Source organism: Pristis pectinata, chromosome 2, assembly GCF_009764475.1.
Source record: "Pristis pectinata isolate sPriPec2 chromosome 2, sPriPec2.1.pri, whole genome shotgun sequence".
NCBI classification, from domain to species: Eukaryota; Metazoa; Chordata; class Chondrichthyes; order Rhinopristiformes; family Pristidae; genus Pristis; species Pristis pectinata.
In genome coordinates this window covers 86,358,429-86,377,415 of record NC_067406.1, presented here as the reverse complement: position 1 = coordinate 86,377,415, position 18,987 = coordinate 86,358,429, and the positions used below count along the sequence as shown (strand labels likewise).

At 41.5% G+C, this 18,987-nt stretch overlaps 1 protein-coding gene across 1 annotated transcript in view; it reads right to left on the bottom strand.

The window, feature by feature from the left end:
* The window catches only part of LOC127581990 (mitogen-activated protein kinase 10-like), a 200,465-nt gene that overhangs the window by 72,884 nt on the left and 108,594 nt on the right, over positions 1 to 18,987 (bottom strand). The window contains 3 exon segments of the mRNA XM_052036874.1: positions 988 to 1,126; positions 5,260 to 5,318; positions 16,259 to 16,388. Of these exon segments, the coding sequence (XP_051892834.1) occupies positions 988 to 1,126; positions 5,260 to 5,318; positions 16,259 to 16,388 (328 nt within the window).

Here is an 18,987-nt window from a genome sequence, read left to right as displayed (position 1 = left end):
TATTCGAGAAATCTAAGGCACTGGCAATCATTGGCAATTCTATATCACACCAGGAAAGTTCTGCAGCAGGCAATTCTGCAAAACAGCCAGAAAGGTTTTTTTCAATATTTATTTGGCTCCATGAAAATGCTCTCACCTTCCATTTCCTCATTAAGATATTGGTTTCCTCTTGCATTTTTAAGAGTCTACTTCTGATTGAGTAGAAGGTAGGGGACCTCCAGCTCTCTCACCTCTGCCCCCATCATCCCCATCTGTCCCAAATGGTAAGGTTCCTATTCAGGTTACTCACATTTTTCAGATTAAGCCTGGCAATGAAAATAATTGTGGTCCTGTAGCAAATCTATTGATTGGATGATCCAATGGAACAGGATATGTGAATATCTACACAATACCATTTGATATAAAACGTCATTACATCCAAGGGAAACAGGTTAGAGCTTGTAGCACATTTAATTACATTGAAATTATGATCTTACTGTCATGGAGCAATGTAGTTTTAAAATATTCCCCAGAATTACCTTCCTTCACCTTACTAAGGCCACGCAAAATGAAATCTAATATATATGAATATAGCAATGAAATTTACTGGAAAATCTATAAAAATAATCATAAATATTCCTAAAAACATGCTGTTGGCCATATACAAAAACATAAAACGCTAGATACATTCAGCAGGTCAGGTAGCACCTGTAGAAAGAGAAAGGCAATTACCACTTCAGGTTGAAGACCCCTTTGTCAGAACTATTCAATTGGCGGATATTTGATCTTAAACATTAACTCTGTTTCTCCTTCTACAGATCCTGCTTGGTCTGCTGAGTCTTAGCAGCATTTTTGGTTTTTGTTTCAGATTTCCAGCATCTGCAGTTTTTTTATTTTCAGCTGATGAAATACTTTACAGGGTATTTACAGCACAAGTATTACAGCGTATTTCCTGTGATGTCATACCTTCCCCATGAATCAAACTGTTTGCTTTTACTGAATACCCACCCTGTGAATAATGCCAGCAGAATGGAGGTGCTTGATGCCACACAGCATCTGGTACAGTAGGTAGGACATCCGCTCATGATCCAGTTCCATTTGTATTACCTGACACAGGTTGGCATCCATCAATTCCATGACCAAATACCTACAAGGTAAAAAAGGAGGCTGCTGGATTGATAAGTTCACAGGCAACAACTTCCCATCATATGAGACTGCCTTGGATTAAAGAGGAACTCAATATACATGTTATCTGTAGGCAAGGAAATAAAATGTTTTTTTTCATTTTTCACCCTTAAGGAAATGTCTGCAAATTGAATATCTCCTGCAGCTGGGAGAATGTTCATTAATCAAGGTAAATTGTGCAACCTAACCCCTTAGCAACAGAATACAACAGAAATGCAGCTAGGCTGGTTATATCACATTTCCTCTTCAATGTCCCTCACTAAGACTGAATGTCACAAACAACTGCAACGTTCTACATGGGAAATGATTAATAATTTTTACAACTGAGAAAATGGTGGGTAAGTTTTGTATTTGGACGTGCATATCAATATTGTCAAATGCTAACGCTGCATCAAATATTCAGAGGAAAGGTCTGACCTGAGTCCAGGGAGAACTGATGTTAGACTCACAGGAGGAGGAAGTTTCACATAGCTTTCATCTAGCACCCCACACTATGTAATACTGCAGCAACTTCATACTGGAGTTCACAGATGCTCAGGGGTCCTAAGGATATCTCAGCGAATTTATAAACCCATTTACATTCAAAGTGCAGGTGCTTCCAGTTGCATTTACATAATGCACTCTCCTGCGCAGGTGACTTGGCATTTCTGGCACATGTTATAAATGAGATGTTGCCTGGCTTGAACAGTGGTTCTGCAATGATAATCCAACCATTTTGTTAGTATTCCACTGATCAACAATGCTGTTATCAGATGAAATGTGCACCGCTTGTGTTCATGAAGACTAATGTGTGTTACAGTACATTACTTCTGGAGTAACAATTATTTCTAGCCTGCAAAAGGCTGTTGTTGTCTCCAATGACATCATTCCACTATGATGAACTATCAGTCAGATGTAGCTGCTTGTGGAAACAACATTGAAAAAGTAGTAAATCAAACAGGCGCTAATAGACAGCTGGCTTATCTGCAATCCCAATAGTCAACACATACGTAGGACCGAGAAATTTCAGATTTCCAGCATCTGCAGTATTATGCTTTTGAATTTATGGGATCTGCTTCTCGGGTTGTCTGCTATCATCAGCGGGCTGACTAACAATCACTGATCAGATCTAATTGCCTTCTTGCAGCATACGACATTCAACACAAGATGCTCACTTCCTTCTGTGGCATTTAGTCCTTTGAGTCTTTAGACTCTCTACCTATTCCATCTACCTTGAGTGTGGTTACTTCATTCTCCTAACCACTAAGTGCTTCTAAAATACTTCAATTAAAGCAAATATATTTTCTGTGTGTATTCTCAAATTTAAAAAAAAAATCATTATCAGGCCTTGGTGTGCATTCATGTGAAGTATACTGTTGAAGAAGCCTGAATTCTTACTCTATTCCTCTGTTTGATATCAGCAAAAAAGGTTGTAGAATTTTATGCGCAAACAGATTCTTTTGCATTTGTACAGGGCCCTGGTGAGACCACTCCTGGAGTACTGTGTACAGTTTTGGTCTCCAGGGTTAAGGAAGGATATCCTGGCTATAGAGGGCGTGCAGCATAGGTTTATGAGGTTAATTCCGGGGATGTCGGGACTGTCTTATGCTGAGAGGTTGGAGGGACTGGGATTGTACACGCTGGAATTGAGAAGATTGAGAGGGGATCTGATTGAAACATACAGGATTATTAAGGGATTGGACAAGAAAGAGACAGGAAATATGTTCCAGATGTTGGGGAAGTCCAGGACCAGGGGGCATGATTTAAGAATAAGGGCTAGGCCATTTAGGACAGAGGTGAGGAAAAACTTCTTCTCCCAGTGGGTTGTGAATTTGTAGAATGCACTGCCTCAGAGGGCAGTGAAGGCCAATTCTCTGGGCACTTTCAAGAAGGAGCTAGATAGGTTTCTTATAGATAGAGGAATCAAGGGATATGGGGCAAGGCAGGAACAGGATATTGATTGTTGAGGATCAGCCATGATCTCAAAATGGCAGTGCAGACTCGTAGGGCTGAATGGTCTACTTCTGCTCCTATTGTCTATTGTCTAAATGGATATTTCATAATCCTTTGCACTAGTTTTTAAAACTTTCTACCAGAGACACAGCCTTGTCAACAACACTCGATGAGCCCTTAGATCAAATGAATCACGATGATAGCTTCCTGTTAACTGTACTTTGTCTCTAGGACTTTGCAGTATCTCTCAAAACCAGGCTGGCTAAACAGGAATAGCAAGATTTTCAAGTCTTTTGAGTATAATTTATAATTTACGAAAAAACTGATATAAAAACCTATACAAAAAACAAGCCTATAAATTTTAAAGAAATTTCCAGTCATTTATAATTGAGTTATTCCCAGCTGGTAGATTAGAAAATCTCATCACAAAAGGTATCTGATTTTTTTTTTGATTAAATATACTTCCAACTAAACTAAAAAAAAACTGCACCCAGTTACCACTCCTAATGATATCAAGGACCTTTGAGTTCTTTACCATAGATAAATCTTTCGACTGGACAGACTTGTGTAGCTAAACAAAGAAAGGGGAAGGCAGGAGTATCCATCATATCCAACACAAGATGACAAGAGATTGTAGGATCCAGGTGGTCTGTCAACACGTGGAGCACCCACTGCTAGTGTCCAGCAATGACCTGAGCTCACCATACTGACCAGGGTGAACCTTGAACAACCCCCTCCCCTCAGCGCTAAGCAGCTGCACTGCTCGACCCAGCCCACCCAACACCAGCCCTCACAAGCAGCCTCTGCACATTGTGTTGATGGTTGACTCCACATCCAACCATCTGATGGTGAGATCACCATTTCATTATTGCAGGAGTGCCAGTTCATGCCAGCTTCCTGGCACAGTAGTTCCTTGTCTGTGAGGATGTCCTTTAGAAGTGCAGGGGTGGGGGAAGGAGTAGGAATCTGTGGGTGTTCAGACTTTGGAACCCTTTAATAAATCAATGCTCTGTGTGCTGGAACCATCCAGGATGCCAGCGTACGATACCTTCTTTTCTGTTCAAACTTACCTCATCCTTGCAAGTGGCTCCCAGATCTGGAACTGACACCCCTTATAACTGAAATATTCTATCTGGACCACCACCTTGGCCAAACATTGATCTCCCTAATCTTCTGTTCTTCTGGCATGTGAAAAGAAGTGTAATCCGGGGATTATTACAGTTAAAATCCTGCTTCAAAACTTACTTTCAATCTTATAGTCCATACACAAAATACTGCAGATGCTGAAAATCTGAAATGATAACAGAAAATGCTGGGAACTTAGGAGTTCAGGCAGCATCTCCAGAGAGATTAAACATTTCAGGTCAATGACTTCTATCAGAACTGGACTTCTGGCAACTCTGGATCCCAGGTTGTATATTGTTGAACTCTTGCAAGAATCCAGTTTATCAATCACTAGCCCCATTCTACTTTAGAAGGGTCCAACAGTAAGAGAGCAGTATAGAGTAACATTTTCTATTGATTGCTTCCAGTGAGGAAGTACTTCTATGAAGTAAACATACTAAGGAGTCTATTTGATAGATGTTATCCTGTGAGTTGACATGATGCTTAATTTGTCAGTGGAGAAGCTCTCCAACTTGAACACTAGCCCCCATGATGAGGACACTGCAGCAACACAGAGTGAAAATAGCCTGCATGATGTTGGGCCATTGCCTTTAGGTCTGTTTGATCTTAGAAGAATATTAAATACTTAAAGAAATAAAAAAAATGAAATATTCCTCAAAACTAAACTGAATGTAAGACAAGAGAACATAGAACAAATCAAAATTTAAATAATAAATTTAGTCCCTTAGCTGTATCTGTTATAAGACAAGGTAATTCTACCATCATAACTATTCTGCTTTGCTGAATACCCACATATATCTTCAATGGCAACAAACAACAATGAAAACTTACAAATGGAATACTTGTCATCCTGGGAAGGTAGAAGGAAGAGAAAGCAACCTTTTTACAGTAATGGGCAAGTCTTTCGATCACATTCCATTATAAAAAAACCAATCGAAAAAATATGTCAAGGGATTAGAAGATTCCTGGCTAATATTGTGCTTGGTACTTCCAATACTATGTACAACACCTGGAAGGAGAATATTTTGGATTACTTACACATCCTGGAAGTCATCTAGCGATTTTTGGGGTGTAAATACATTTAATAAACTGATGATCTGTGAAACAAAACACAAGTTACTGTTATAAATTGTTGTTTAACCTCAACAAACATCACATTATCACTGTTATAAAATCTACCATTCAATTAAGCCCAATGATTATTGGTTAGATATTATCATACATATATTTGTACTTTAATCATTAAATATTTTCCAATTCTAATGTTGATGAATAGCACAGCAGTGCAGGTGGTAGGGCAACTGCCTCACAGTGCCAGCAACTCAGATTCAGTGCTGATCTCCGTTCCTGTCTGTGCAGAGTTTGCACCATGTGGATTCCCCCAGGTGCTCCTGTTTCCTTCCACATCCCAAAGACGTGCAGATTGATAGGTTTATTGGTGTTGTAAATTACCCTTATGGTGTGGGTAAGTGGTAGAACCTGAAGGAGGGAGGGAGCAGGGGGAGTTAATGGGAATGTGAAGCGAAAACTTTAAAGGGAAATTTAGCAGGAGGGATGGAACTGCTCTGTTATCAGGCAGAGACTCAATGGGCTGAAATGGCCACTTTCTATGTCAAAAGGAAATGTAGAAACACAGCGTCTGAGCATCTATTATTATTACATAAAATATAGTCAATTGAATTAAAGTATGCATTTTCTTTTTAAGTATTCTGTATTCCATTGTACACAATGGTCTGAGAAAAAAAGTACAATTACAATAAAAAGTAAAAGCAATTAAAACTGAAATTGCAGAGTATTGTGCAGATTTGTTTAATTTCTTTTTGTTTATTGCTGAACATCATTTGAGTTCTGTAAAATTATAGGAACTAGAAATAGCAAAAATTGAACTATTTTATGGTAATCTGCAATTTTATGTTGATTAAGGAAACAGACAAAATAAAATTACACTAGTTTGCATAGTACTTGGCTACAACTTGGATGAATGTAATCTTCACATTCAGCAGTTCAACATCTTTTATCCATTTATTGTTCCTGATTAATGCGAAACAGTTGGCTTGTGAATAGCAAAGAACAATCTTGCTTTGAAATCTTTTATAAGCACAATTATCTTCATTGAAAATGAGGTTAAAATGGTAACAATCTGGCAACAGCGGTGGTTAAAATAACATAACCACACCACACACTGTGTAATGAATCAAGATCACCACAGGACATCCTTATGCATCTTAAATATAAAGTAGCCTCAACCAAATACAGCAAGCTTGTGAAGGTGTGAAGGGATATTTTTAACTGCACCTATTAGATTTCTGTGAAATTGGGTAGTTGTTTGGCAACACCAAGTGGAATTGTTTTGCCCTGGTAAGAACATTCAATGATAAGACTGAACAGGGAAATCTTTGTTTTAAACAGATTATCATACGGAGGAGGCTTCTCAGCTCATCTAATCCACACATTATGTAAATCCTATCAGCAACAGTCTTCAATGCAATTCACTGTTTCTTAAATGAGTCGAGCATGTTGACAAATTTCTGATAATGTATGTGTACAGACTTCCTGCTTTGCTAGTACAATATTTAAAAGATATTTGGACATAGGAAAGGTTTAAGGCAATATAGGCCAAATGCAGGCAGATGAGACTAGCTCAGGAAGACACCTTGGTTGACATGGATGAGTTGGGCCGAAGGGTCTATTTCCATACTGTATAGATCCCTGATTCTATGACTATGGGAAAATTTAGATATGGAGTGGAGAAAAACTTACAGCAATAACAACATAGATACAATGGGAGATCTTACATTTTGCATAGACTGGAAGTAGGACAACTCAAGTAGTAAAAGCAGTGAACTTCTGGAATGTATTTGGGATGTTTGCTGGAAATTTTGAGAACTATTTAATATACCAAATTTATCAGGCTATCTCTCTAATATTCTTCTCTATATTCATTCTGGAGTAATCAGATCCATTAGTGGTTGAAAAATCTAAATGCCATTATTAAAAAGCACAATACAAATCGTCTATTATTACTTTCAAAACAATAGCATTTGAATTATCCCTCATAGAAGTACTCCATACATTTTGATGAAATTTGCAATATTGCAAACTAATTACAACAGCAAGATTAGAAAGCACATTGTAAAGCATTAATTATATTGGTTCCTTATACTGGAAAAGAGTGAATTTAATGGATAACCTTTACAGCATCAAATTTGTTTTTACCCTTTAAAGAAAAATTAAGAGGAATAATCTGACTATAGTTAAAATTTTACAAGTTTCAACAACTGAAAGTTGAAGTTACTTGATTTTTCACATTCTACAATCAATGATTTTCATTTAAGATTATGAAGTGAAAAGCCTGAAGCAAAAAGATTAAAATTAGAATGATAGAATATAAAGGCCAACAACTCCTCAGATCCACTGCCACACCATTGGCATCACTTCACTGGAAGTGTAGTGGAAGCCCTGATACCATCAATAAATGGAGTTCCTGCTGAACTTCCAGCTCTCAGGAATTATCTTGTTTTAGGGTCTGCCAATTTTAATGTAATGTATTAGTACCAATGAAATAAGGTGAAAAAATGCCTTTGCTGAAAAGGAAATCAGTGAAAAAAGTTCCAAGGGTTGGGAATATCCTGAGATCTGCTCCCCCTCCACCGTTGAAACTATACTTAAATATATCAACGATCTGCTCTCGTGCTGGTGAATTAACGCTGGCCGATTGAAAGCAGATCCCAGGAATTTCCATGAGTAGGTTTCAGTATTCTACATGGTCTATGATATACCCAAAGGTGTGATGTGAGGCACCGCCACGGTGGCCATTTCTGAAAACATTCTGAAATGGGTATGATCACATGAAACTTGATCAGGCTCTTCTATAAAAGTTCCCCTGCTTCCCTGTAGGTGGACATCCTTGGCCGATAATTTGCCCACAGCTACTATTGGGCAAGAGGTTCTGACAACCAGGAGACCTCCAGGGTGGACAGCAGGGCAAACGAGGAAAAGGAAGGGGAGGACAGGGGAGAGGGGGATCTGAAGAAGGTGAAAGAGTAGAATTTCATTTCAATCCATTACCTCCCATTACAGAGAGCCCTGACTTCAGAGACCACCCCCATCCTAGTGATCACCAGTCCCCCCAAGTTCTTGAAATTGCTCCACGTGGCTGCAGCTCTGCAGATGACATCAGCGACGTACAGCAGCTGGTGACGTCACGATGGGATGTGGGAGCAAAGCCTCGAACGTTCACTTCACAATATCTTGAATGAAAATCATTGATTGTAGAATGTGAAAAATCGAGTAACTCCAAGTTTCAGTTCCCACCGCCACACGGTCCTCTGGCTCACCCTCCCCCATCCGCTCAGAGACGGAGGTACCTACTGCCGCATGTCCTCTGCCCACCCCCCACTTGCCCGGACACTTCTGCTCCCACCCTACACCACTCTCTGCCCCTCTCACCCCCTTCCTACCTGGGGCCTCCCTCTCTCCAGGCTTTGCCTTCTGTTACCTCTGCTCTGTTTCTTCCTCCATCTACCTTTAATTCTGCATCCCACCTTGCACATCCTCCAGACTACTCCCAACCCCCCTTATCCTCCTCTCTACCCTGACCTCTCCTCCTGATCCCCTTCTTGTTCCCTCCCCTCCATCCAACTCCTACATACCACTCTTTACCCCTGTGCCACTCCCAACCCCTCTCTCCCCTTTCCACTCACCATCCCGGCCCCTTTATTCCCCCCCCCCACCCTTCCTCCTCTGGCCCTGACTCTAACCATGTCCTCCCCCCATCTCCCCCGCCGACCTCCCCCTCTCTGAGACTGAGCGGTCTGTTCTCAGCAAAAGCCTCACCTTCATACCTCTGCACCCCCACCTCAATGAATTCCGAGCCCGTCATGATGCCGAGCTCTTTTTTCGCTGCCTCTGTGCCTTCTTCTTCGGTAAGGAGTCCTCTCCCCCCTTTCGATGACCCGTTCTCCCGCCTCTAGCCCTCTTCTTCCACCTGGACTCCCCCACTGGGACTGTTACCTTCCCTGGACCTATTCATAGCCAAACGTCAGTGTGACATCAGCCATCTTGACTTTTCTGCTCCCCTCACCCACTCCAATCTCACCCCTACTGAATGCTCTGCTCTCCACTCCCTCTGCACCAACGCTGATATAGTCATCAAACCAGCCGACAAAGGTGGTGCCGTGGTAGTCTGGCATACTGACCTCTTCCTTGCAGAGGCCAGACGCCAACTCTCGGACACTTCCTCCTACCTATCCCTGAGCCATGACCCCACAGAGGACAACCAGGACATTATCTCCCTCACCATCACAGACCTCATCACCTCAGGAGATCTCCGTCCCACTGTTACCAACATGATAGTCCTGCAACCTTGGTCTTCTCAAATTCCACAAGATGGACTGTCCCGGCAGACCTATTGTCTCCATGTGCTCTTGCCCCACTGAGCTTGTATCCTTGTACCTGGACACTATTATGTCCCCTCCGGTCCAATCCCTTCCCACATACATCTGCGACACCTCACATGCTCTGCAACTCTTCCATAACTTGAAGTTCTCTGGCACACACAACCTCATCTTCACCATGGACACCCAGTCCCTACATACCTCCATTTCCCGTCATGACAGCCTCACCGCTCTCCGCTTCTTTCTCGACCAGAGACAGAACCAGTCCCCTTCCACTAACTTCTCTTTTGATTCCTCTCTCTTTCGATAGACCAAGGGTGTAGCCACAGGCACTCGCATGGGCCCCAGCTATGCCTGCCTTTTCATTGGCTACGCTGAACAGTCTTTGTTCCAAGCCTACTCTGGCCGCATTCCTCAACTCTTTCTCCACTATATTGACAACTGCATTGGTGCCACCTCTTGCACCCATGTGGAACTCGACAGTTTCATAAATTTTGCCACTAATTTTCACCCAGCTCTCCAATTCACTTGGACAATATCTGACACCTCTCTCTCTCCTTTCTCGATCCCTCCATCTCCATCTCAGGAGATCCTTTATCCACCGACATCTTCTACAAACCCACTGACACCCACAGCTACCAGTTCCGCCATCTCCAACGGGACCCCGCCACCAAGCATATCTTCCCGTCCCCACTCCTTTCTGCCTTTCGAAGGAACCACTCTCTCCGCAACTCCCTAGTTCACTCCTCCCTCCCCACACATTCCACTCCCACCCTGGGGACTTTCCACTGCCCCCGCCATAGGTGTAACAGCTGCCCCTACACCACCTCCATCACCTCCACTCAGGGACCCAAACAGTCCTTTCAGGTAAGGCAGAGATTTACCAGCACCTTCCCTAATATCATCTAATGCATTCGATGCTCCAAGTGTGGCCTCCTCGACAATGGCGAGACCAAACGCAGACTAGGTGACCATTTTGTAGAATACCTGTGCTCCGTCTGTAACTGCAATCTACATCTCACCGTTGCCGGTCACTTCAACTCCCCCTCCCACTCCATCACTGATATGTCAGTCCTCAGCCTCCTCTGCTGCTAGGAGATTCCAAACGCAAACTGGAGGTACAGCACCTCATTTTCCGTCTTGGGACCTTACAGCCTAACGGCATGAACATCAAGTTCTCTCACTTTAAGTAAATCAAAACCACCCCCCTCCCCACCTCTTCCCTTTCCTAGCCTATCTCTCTTTTTTCTCCTCTCCTCCTCTCCCTCCATGCCACCTGCCTCCTTATCTTTGACCCATCCCCTGGTGGATCTGCTCTCCCCTCCTCCCCCGCACCTGCCTATCACTACCTCTTACCTGCATCTGCCTATCACCACCTTGTGCCCGCCCCGCCTCCCCTCTTTTGTCCACCTATCACTGCTCTGCTTTTCCCTCCTATATATTGGGCTTCCCCCTTTCCTATCTTCAGTCCTGAAGAAGGGTCCTGACTTGAAACGCTGGCCGCTTGTTTTTCTTCACGGATGCTGCCTGGCCTGCTGAGTTTCTCCAGCACCTTGTTTTTTCATCTAGATTCCAACATCTGCAGTCCTTTGTTTCTCTTGAACATGAAGTTCCTTGGAACTGCTCCCGGTCCATTAGTTTTATTTCACTGATAGACTGACATAAGCATTGTTTACATATGCAAATATTAAGGCCAATGCACTTTTCAGGGCATAACCAAATGTATTATGCCCAATGCACATTTTGAGATATAAGCCCCAGGCGTACTCACAGGTTCACGCATCCATCTACTTCAGATTGAGTTATCATACAAATATGCAATTAATATGCTGAAACAAGATGAGCTTTGATCCTACATATTACTTGCACTAAAGGGCTGATCCATGATCAGAGGAGACTCCATTAAAATCAATAAACAGCAAATCAACAGCTGCAATTTCCCAGTCTGTGCTTCGCATAATTCCTGCTCCTAATGAAGCAACAGATCACTGAATCTTCCCTACAAAGTGCATAGGCTGGAGTTGTCAGCAGATATAACATTTTGATTAAAGTGCCATCTACAGGTGGAGAGTAGCTGTCTTTACACCCCTGATTTTTGCACAGAGCAGTATTTTAGTTTCTGCGAGGTTGTCATTGAGACACTAAACTGAAGCAACATGGCTTCCCAAGGGAAGGAAGGAAGGAACAGTAAATATCCAACACCTGGCTCACTTTCTAATAATTGTTTCAAAACGGGCATTGGCAGAAGACAGCACCAGTGTTGTCAATAAGATCTTGCCTTCTGCCCAATACCCGAGGCACTTGAGGAATGATGGATAGTAAGAGGAGCTTATCAAAGGTAAATACATTGATGAAATAAATATAGAACAATTTTTTTGTGTGAATTTGAACTTTAGTTGCATTTTGTATCCATTTATAGAGAAACAGACTGTTCACCATATTTTCAGGACAGGCACTTATGAGGAATTACCATATTTCCTTGCAACTCCTCAACCTGTCATTGTAATGTACAGGGCTTGGAATGCAACCTTAATCCCTGACTTCTCCTCCACTATAAATTTTCTTTTTAAACTCATCATTCCGCCTGCTCCACCTTCTTGAGCCAGTGTGCGGAGCTTTTTGGGCACCATGTTTAAGACCCTCTATTTAGTTGCCTCTTCTGCCTTCTCCCCATTCTCCTAGTCCTACATGCCAAACTTCCTTTAAGTTTCACTCCAAACCTAGCCCTAAACTCATATCTTCTCTTCTTGTTGATGAGGCTCTATGGGGCACTAGTGAGGCCTCATTTGGAATACTGTGTAGAGTTTTGGGCCCCATATCTTGGGAAGGATGTACTGATGTTGGAGAGGGTTCAAAGGAGATTTACGAGGACAATTCCAGGAATGAAAGGTCTTACATATGATGAGCGTTTGTCGGCTCTTGGACTGTACTCACCGGAGTACAGAAGAATGAGAGGGAAAATCATAGAAACATTTAAAATGTTGAAAGGACTGGACAGAGTAGATGTGGCCAAGCTGTTTCCCTTGGTGGGTGAGTTCAGGACCAGAGGGCACAATCTTAGAATTAGAGGGTACAGGTTTAAAACAGAGATGAGGAGAAATTTCTTTAGCCAGAGGGTAGTGAATTTATGGAATTCCTTGCCACGTACAACAGTGGAGGCTAGATCACTGGAGGCGTTTAAGGAGGAGATAGATAGATATCTAATTAGTCAAGGTATCAAGGGATATGGGGATAAGGCCGGAAATTGGGGTTAGAATAGTTTTTTTTTCATTGCCCCCCCCATTTCTCATTCTTTTTCTTTTTTTTCCCTTTTCTTTGAAGCAGACTCGATGGGCCAAATGGCCTACTTCTGCTCCCTTGTCTTGTGATCTTGTGAAGTCTTCTCACAATCTCTCCAAGTTCTTGACTCCAAGCTCCCTCAGCCCCATTCCCAATCATTGCTGATTACCCAGCTTCTTCCTCTGACCTTGTCAATAACATTAACTGTTCCTTCTCTCAGCTACTATCTGCCTCTTCTCAAATCTGCCATCAACACCCCTACCTCCTCAACGAACCCAGTGTTTGCAAACTACCAGCTCTTCACCAACCTCCTTTCTTCTCAAAGATTCTTGAACTATTGCCTCGACCAAATCTTGTCCAACTTTCCTGCAACTCCATGCCAGCATACCTCATGTTTCCAGCCTTGTCACTGAAATATCATCCCATGTGACAGTGATAAATGATCATTCCTCATCCTGCTTGTACTGGCTGCGGTCTTTGACAAGGTGAGCCACTCCGTCCTCCTCTAGTGCCACTCCATTATCTGCCACCAGGTTAAATTTCATTGCCAGTTATCAAATCACTAAGAACAGTTCTCTTCTTGCTTCTATAGCTTTAACTCCAGAGCCTGCTCTCCTATGAATGTATCCTACTTTTCCTACCACTGCTAATCTACCTGCTGCCCCTCAGTGACATCATTCCAAAACACAGCACTATTTTCCACAGATAGGTTGACAAGTGCCAGCTCTGTCACACCACTAAGGTCTGAAGTCCAGAATTCTCTCTGTAAGCCTTTTGACCTCCACCCTCCAACCACCGGCTCCTCCCCCACCCCGGAGTCAAAGACAGCTTCCATTATGAGACTCTTGAACAGACCTCTTGTATGATAAAAGATGAACTCTTGATCACTCAAGCTACCTCGTCATGGCCCTTGCACCTTATTTGTCTACCTGCACTGCACTTACTCTTTAACTGTAATTCTGCAATCTGTTATTGTTTTTACTTTTGAACTACCTTGATGTGCTTATGGTTGGAATGATCTGTCTTCATGGCTTACAAAACAAAGCTATTCACTGTATCTCAGTACATATGAAAATAATGAAGCAACCACCAATTACCAAATACGATGCTAAGCTTTTGGTCCAGTCCTATCTTCTTATGCGGCTTGCAATCGATCTGCTTGCTGATCCTGTGTGAAATGGCATGGGGCCTTTAAGTGCACTAAATAGATCAAAGTTTTTATTGGTGTGTATTAATGATGCACAGCTCTGTTTCTGCATGGGGATTATTAATAAACACATTTAAATGATAGATAAAAGCAACATTTGGAAGGTTTAGAATTACTGTACAACTTTCCATGAACTGTGGATTACAAGATTAACTGCAGCATGACTATTATACTTTTAGCACATGAACTACTGGCGAAGAGGAAATAATTTTCTGTTCTATTTAGTGAAAACTAACAGGTAGATGTCCCACCTGTCATTTGATGGTCACCTATGTTGTTCAGCAACCACAGAGGTGTTGATGCTGGGCAAGTAATCTTCCATCTCCCGAACAGCTGGAACACATGTGGCGACGCTGCTTGGTGCAGACCACAGCGAGTCAACTGGAACCCATGTGGTGTGGGATGATGCCAACTGGCAATGTCCCTTTAAAAAAATCCTCTATTGTATGCTGCCTTCTGTTGCCTTTTGCTCAGTGAGTCAAGGTTACAGTGGATCATGAGTTATTGAATTATTTGTGGTATTAAAAGTGTAGAAGATTTTCACCATTTAATATGAGAATTCCATGAGTTTACATTGTGATTGACAAACATTCCAGTTAAATATCAGTGGCGCTGATATTGTTTAAGTAACAACATTCTCACTTAAGGGGAGTGTGTTAAGAACCTCCAGCTGCATATGCCTCCTAACTTGGCATTACTACATTTTGCTGGAGGACTAAAAATGTTTATCAGAAATATCTGTATCATACTTCCTGTATTCTTGGAAGAGAGAGCTTTAAAACTATATACAAGGGTAATCATTATATGCTCGTTAGGAAAAGGTCAGGAAATACTGGTTCTCATTTAAATTTCCTGTGTTACAGAGATGCAGGAAATTGTCAGTGTGATCATCTTTTATATAGTGAACTTGATTAATTGCTTTTACTGAACATAACACAGTACTAAAACTGTCAATGAATTGCATTAGGAGAAAGAAGAATCCCCTTGTACACTAAATGATTCAAGTACCTCACATATTAGATTCTGGTAAACGTGTAATTTTACAATGAGTTACTGTTGTACAGCCTTGATCTGGTTCCTGATAGGTACTTTAATACCACAAAACTATCCATATTATGACTCCCATTGGGACTAACTTGGCAGTCTGAGATCATAATGAGACTGGAAATGGTTCAGTGAAAGATAGTCTTCTTAGCTGAAGTAAAGTATGCTGTAGCTGAAATTCCTCAGGGCCAATGAAGCCCGTGTCTCAAGCCAGGGGTAGAAGTGGGTCGGATTTTCAGTCGGACTCGCAAACACCAAGCCCACCTTCAGAATTGTGTTTTCTCTCACTTTCCACCGAGGCCCAGAGGAAACATAATATCTGTCCACTTCAAACGTGGACCAAGAGTGCAGACCATCAACGAGATAATTGCCCTTCCTCAGTGTGCATTCTGCCCTTTTAGAGCCACGCTGGTTATGATCTTCACTGTCCAACAACTCCAAGAGAAAAGCAGAAAGCAGCACCAACCATTGTGTATGGTTCCATTCTACTTTGCAGTGGTGTACAACTGACCCAACTATGTGATTGCACCAGCTGATGTCCTGAACTATGCATCCCTGAAAATACTGTTTCCACTGGCAGTAATTACCTCAGAAGCAAATATGTCGATTGGATGACTGTTTTCAAGATTTTTTCTGTTTAGTTCACCTGTCACTTTAATTTTCCATTCCATTTCCATTCTACCCTCTCTGTCTTTGGCCTCCTACATTGTTCCAATGAAGCTTAATATAATCTCAAGGAACAGCAGCTCATTAGACATATTGCAGCCTTCTGGACTCAACAGTGAATTTAATAATTTCAGATAGTCAGCCATTTCAGCATTGTATCTAATATTTCTAGCAATTGCTTTTTTTTCGCTATCCCAATATAATTCCAGTTATTGTATTTATCTCAGGCTATTAAATACAAGAACAGAAAGAAAAATAATAAGTGAGTTTGAAAGTACTTAATTGTAATCCCATTCTTAGCAACAGAAAGCAAGATCAACATAATAAAACAGGAAGCTACTTTGGTAAATCTAAAGTAAGTTAGGAGTTTCCCAGCAGGATGATACCTCCTTATTTCCCCTGTTAATAGGAACATTCAGGACATATTAAAAATAAGAGAACTTACATTTTTGTGGTTGACACATTTCATGAGTACAAGCTCTCGATAAGCCCGTTTGGCATGCGTCTGGTTCTGAAATGGTCTGCTGAGTTTCTTAATGGCCACATTTCTATCAAGTACAGCATCATAAGAAGCACTACATCAAAGATTAAAATGATAAGGAATGTTAGTCACACTACTTACGATCACAATGTTAATATAGTTATCGAGCACAAAGATCATGCCATGAGACACCACACTACAAATGCTGAACATGTTTTCTTGAAATCCCTCTCATTAAAGAAGAAGAATTAATCTGTTTAGAATACAAAAGATTATTCCCTCCGCTAAAACAGTAGAGATATCAGGAACACATTAAACATTTGTATTAATATTCCAAAGTGTAACTTGAGAGTTATTGTGATATGTTAATATTCTGAGGGTTAGAGACAAAAGGTTGTATTGAGTGATAAATACAGCAGAATGTGTGGTGGACATTTAGTGCTACTTGGGATATGGAAAGCTATTTTCCTCCTTTTTGTTATGGGTAGAGATCATAGTCTGATATAACTTACTCCTTTTTGTGTTCCCTCCATACTGAGCTTCTCTGCACCCTTTCTCAATTGAGCTGCATTGTGGATATGTAACCTCTCTCACTCAACATGCCTCTATAATCGCTGATCATGACATTGTGCGTGAGATGCGTTGGAGTGCCTCACCCAGTCATTTCTCCTGACCAAGATTATTCCTTCTCTGTGGAGTGGTACTTAGCAGCCTTAAGTAGGTCCCTCTTATGGTTCCGCAGAGATGAGGAAAAGTGTCAGAGACCATGTAACCCATTATTTTGAACAGTAACAAAATATGCTATGAAATATCCTCCTAATTTCTAATAAAGTCTTAGATTCCAGATTCTTAGTCATTGTCATCAAAGGCAGCAGGAAGTTCCAAAAATGAATGATAACAGGAAGAACATTGGCTGCAGTTATACCAATGATATTTTCTCTTAACCAATAAGAGATCTGATTTAGTTTTGCAGTGACTAACAATGCGTACACCAGCTCTCTAATATAACCGCATTTTATCAACCTTCTTATAAGTCGGATTATGTTACTAAAATGTGTTTGTCACAGAAATTCACCAAAAATGTTATTGCTCCAGAATTTTGCATTTGTATTTTGATGGCTATGGAATTGTAGACTATGCTATTCATTGATCCCCCAATCCCCACACACATTTTCTGATATCAGTTATGCTCAAGAGCTAGAAGGCTCCAGGTTTACATTGAAGCAAAAGGTGGCAGTTTCCCCCAGTTGGGGAGAGCAGTTAGTTAGCTTTCTTTCTTTTGATAGAAACGAGAAGGCAACTAGATGTGATGTTAGACTTTTAATGGAGTGATTAATACATTGAGCAATGACCAGAAGGCATTGTGTTCTTGAGACAAGCTGTGCTGAGGTTACTCATGTCAGCCTGTGGTAGTAATGGCATCACAGCTAGCCTCTTGCATACAGAGGGCTACAAATATCAACTTTTAGTGAGACAAAGTGTCGCCAAGGTATCCTGCAAGTTCGATAGTCTGTGTCTGTCTGCAGTTGTAAGTTCTGACCACCAAGTGTCACTGCAGTGCAAACTAATTCATTTGCCTTGATATTATATCGGGAGAGCAGTATTTATTTTACCCTGCCACTGAAATAACAGCACGGAGTGAAACACGAGAAGGACCATTTCTGGGCTTTTGTGTTACCCTGCACATCACAGCTTGTGTCATGCTTGCAACATGTGGACAATTTATGCTTCAGACACACATCAAATTATGTCATTCCCTACAGGACTCAATATCAATTAACCCTTTTGAACATTGATAAGGAAATTAGAACCCATTGTTCTGGGAGTGACCTTCATTGGGCAGTCCCAGGACAACTAAGTCTTAACAGTGCATTAAGGTAAGCCTCCAATATACAGTTTACCTTTTGAAAGTCACCCTCAGTGAATTCTTCTCCCAACTACACAATCATCCTAGTACGATCTCCCCAAGCTCAGGCCCTGACCATCTCCACCACTAATTACCCCAACCAGCATTAACCCCAATCCCCCAAGTCCCTGATTCACCAATCTTACTCCTAACTTTTGAATGATCCTATAATCTTCTGGTCTCAGACCTATAATCTTGGAGCCTGTGCGTAAGCTTGTTTTTTGCGGTTAAGGATACTGGGATGATGAGGACACCGGGATCCTTATTCTGATGCCAACATCCACCAGATGATGCCAGCGTTGTGCCTTTCTATTACAGTTTAGCTAGAAGTACAACTAGTTCTGAGTATTAACAGGGCCATCCATGGCCTTTGGGATGTCCAGTACTTTCAGAAGTTTGGTGGTATCACTTGGACTAAATAAAAATGGCTGAAGATTGGCTTTTGTGATGAACAAGATCTGAAGAAGAAGCCGAGATAGATTATGTATTCAAAATTCATAAATGCTCGTTGCTATGTCCATCTGTTGCATCCTTTAGAGTGCATCAGAATTTCTAGGTCCGTGCTCCTGTTATGCTTGACCACATCAATGTTGGTACTGGTAAGTACAGTAGGTAAATAATCAGGTTTGAAAGCAAGTACATAAAGATGCATTTAATTCACTCCCGGACTTCGATCCACACCACTCCACTCGTTGGCCTTTCTCACTTTATGTCATAAGTGAATTTTGTACATACTGCAGTGACAATGCCCCAATGGTTCGGATTGTCAATAGAGTGCCAATCCAGA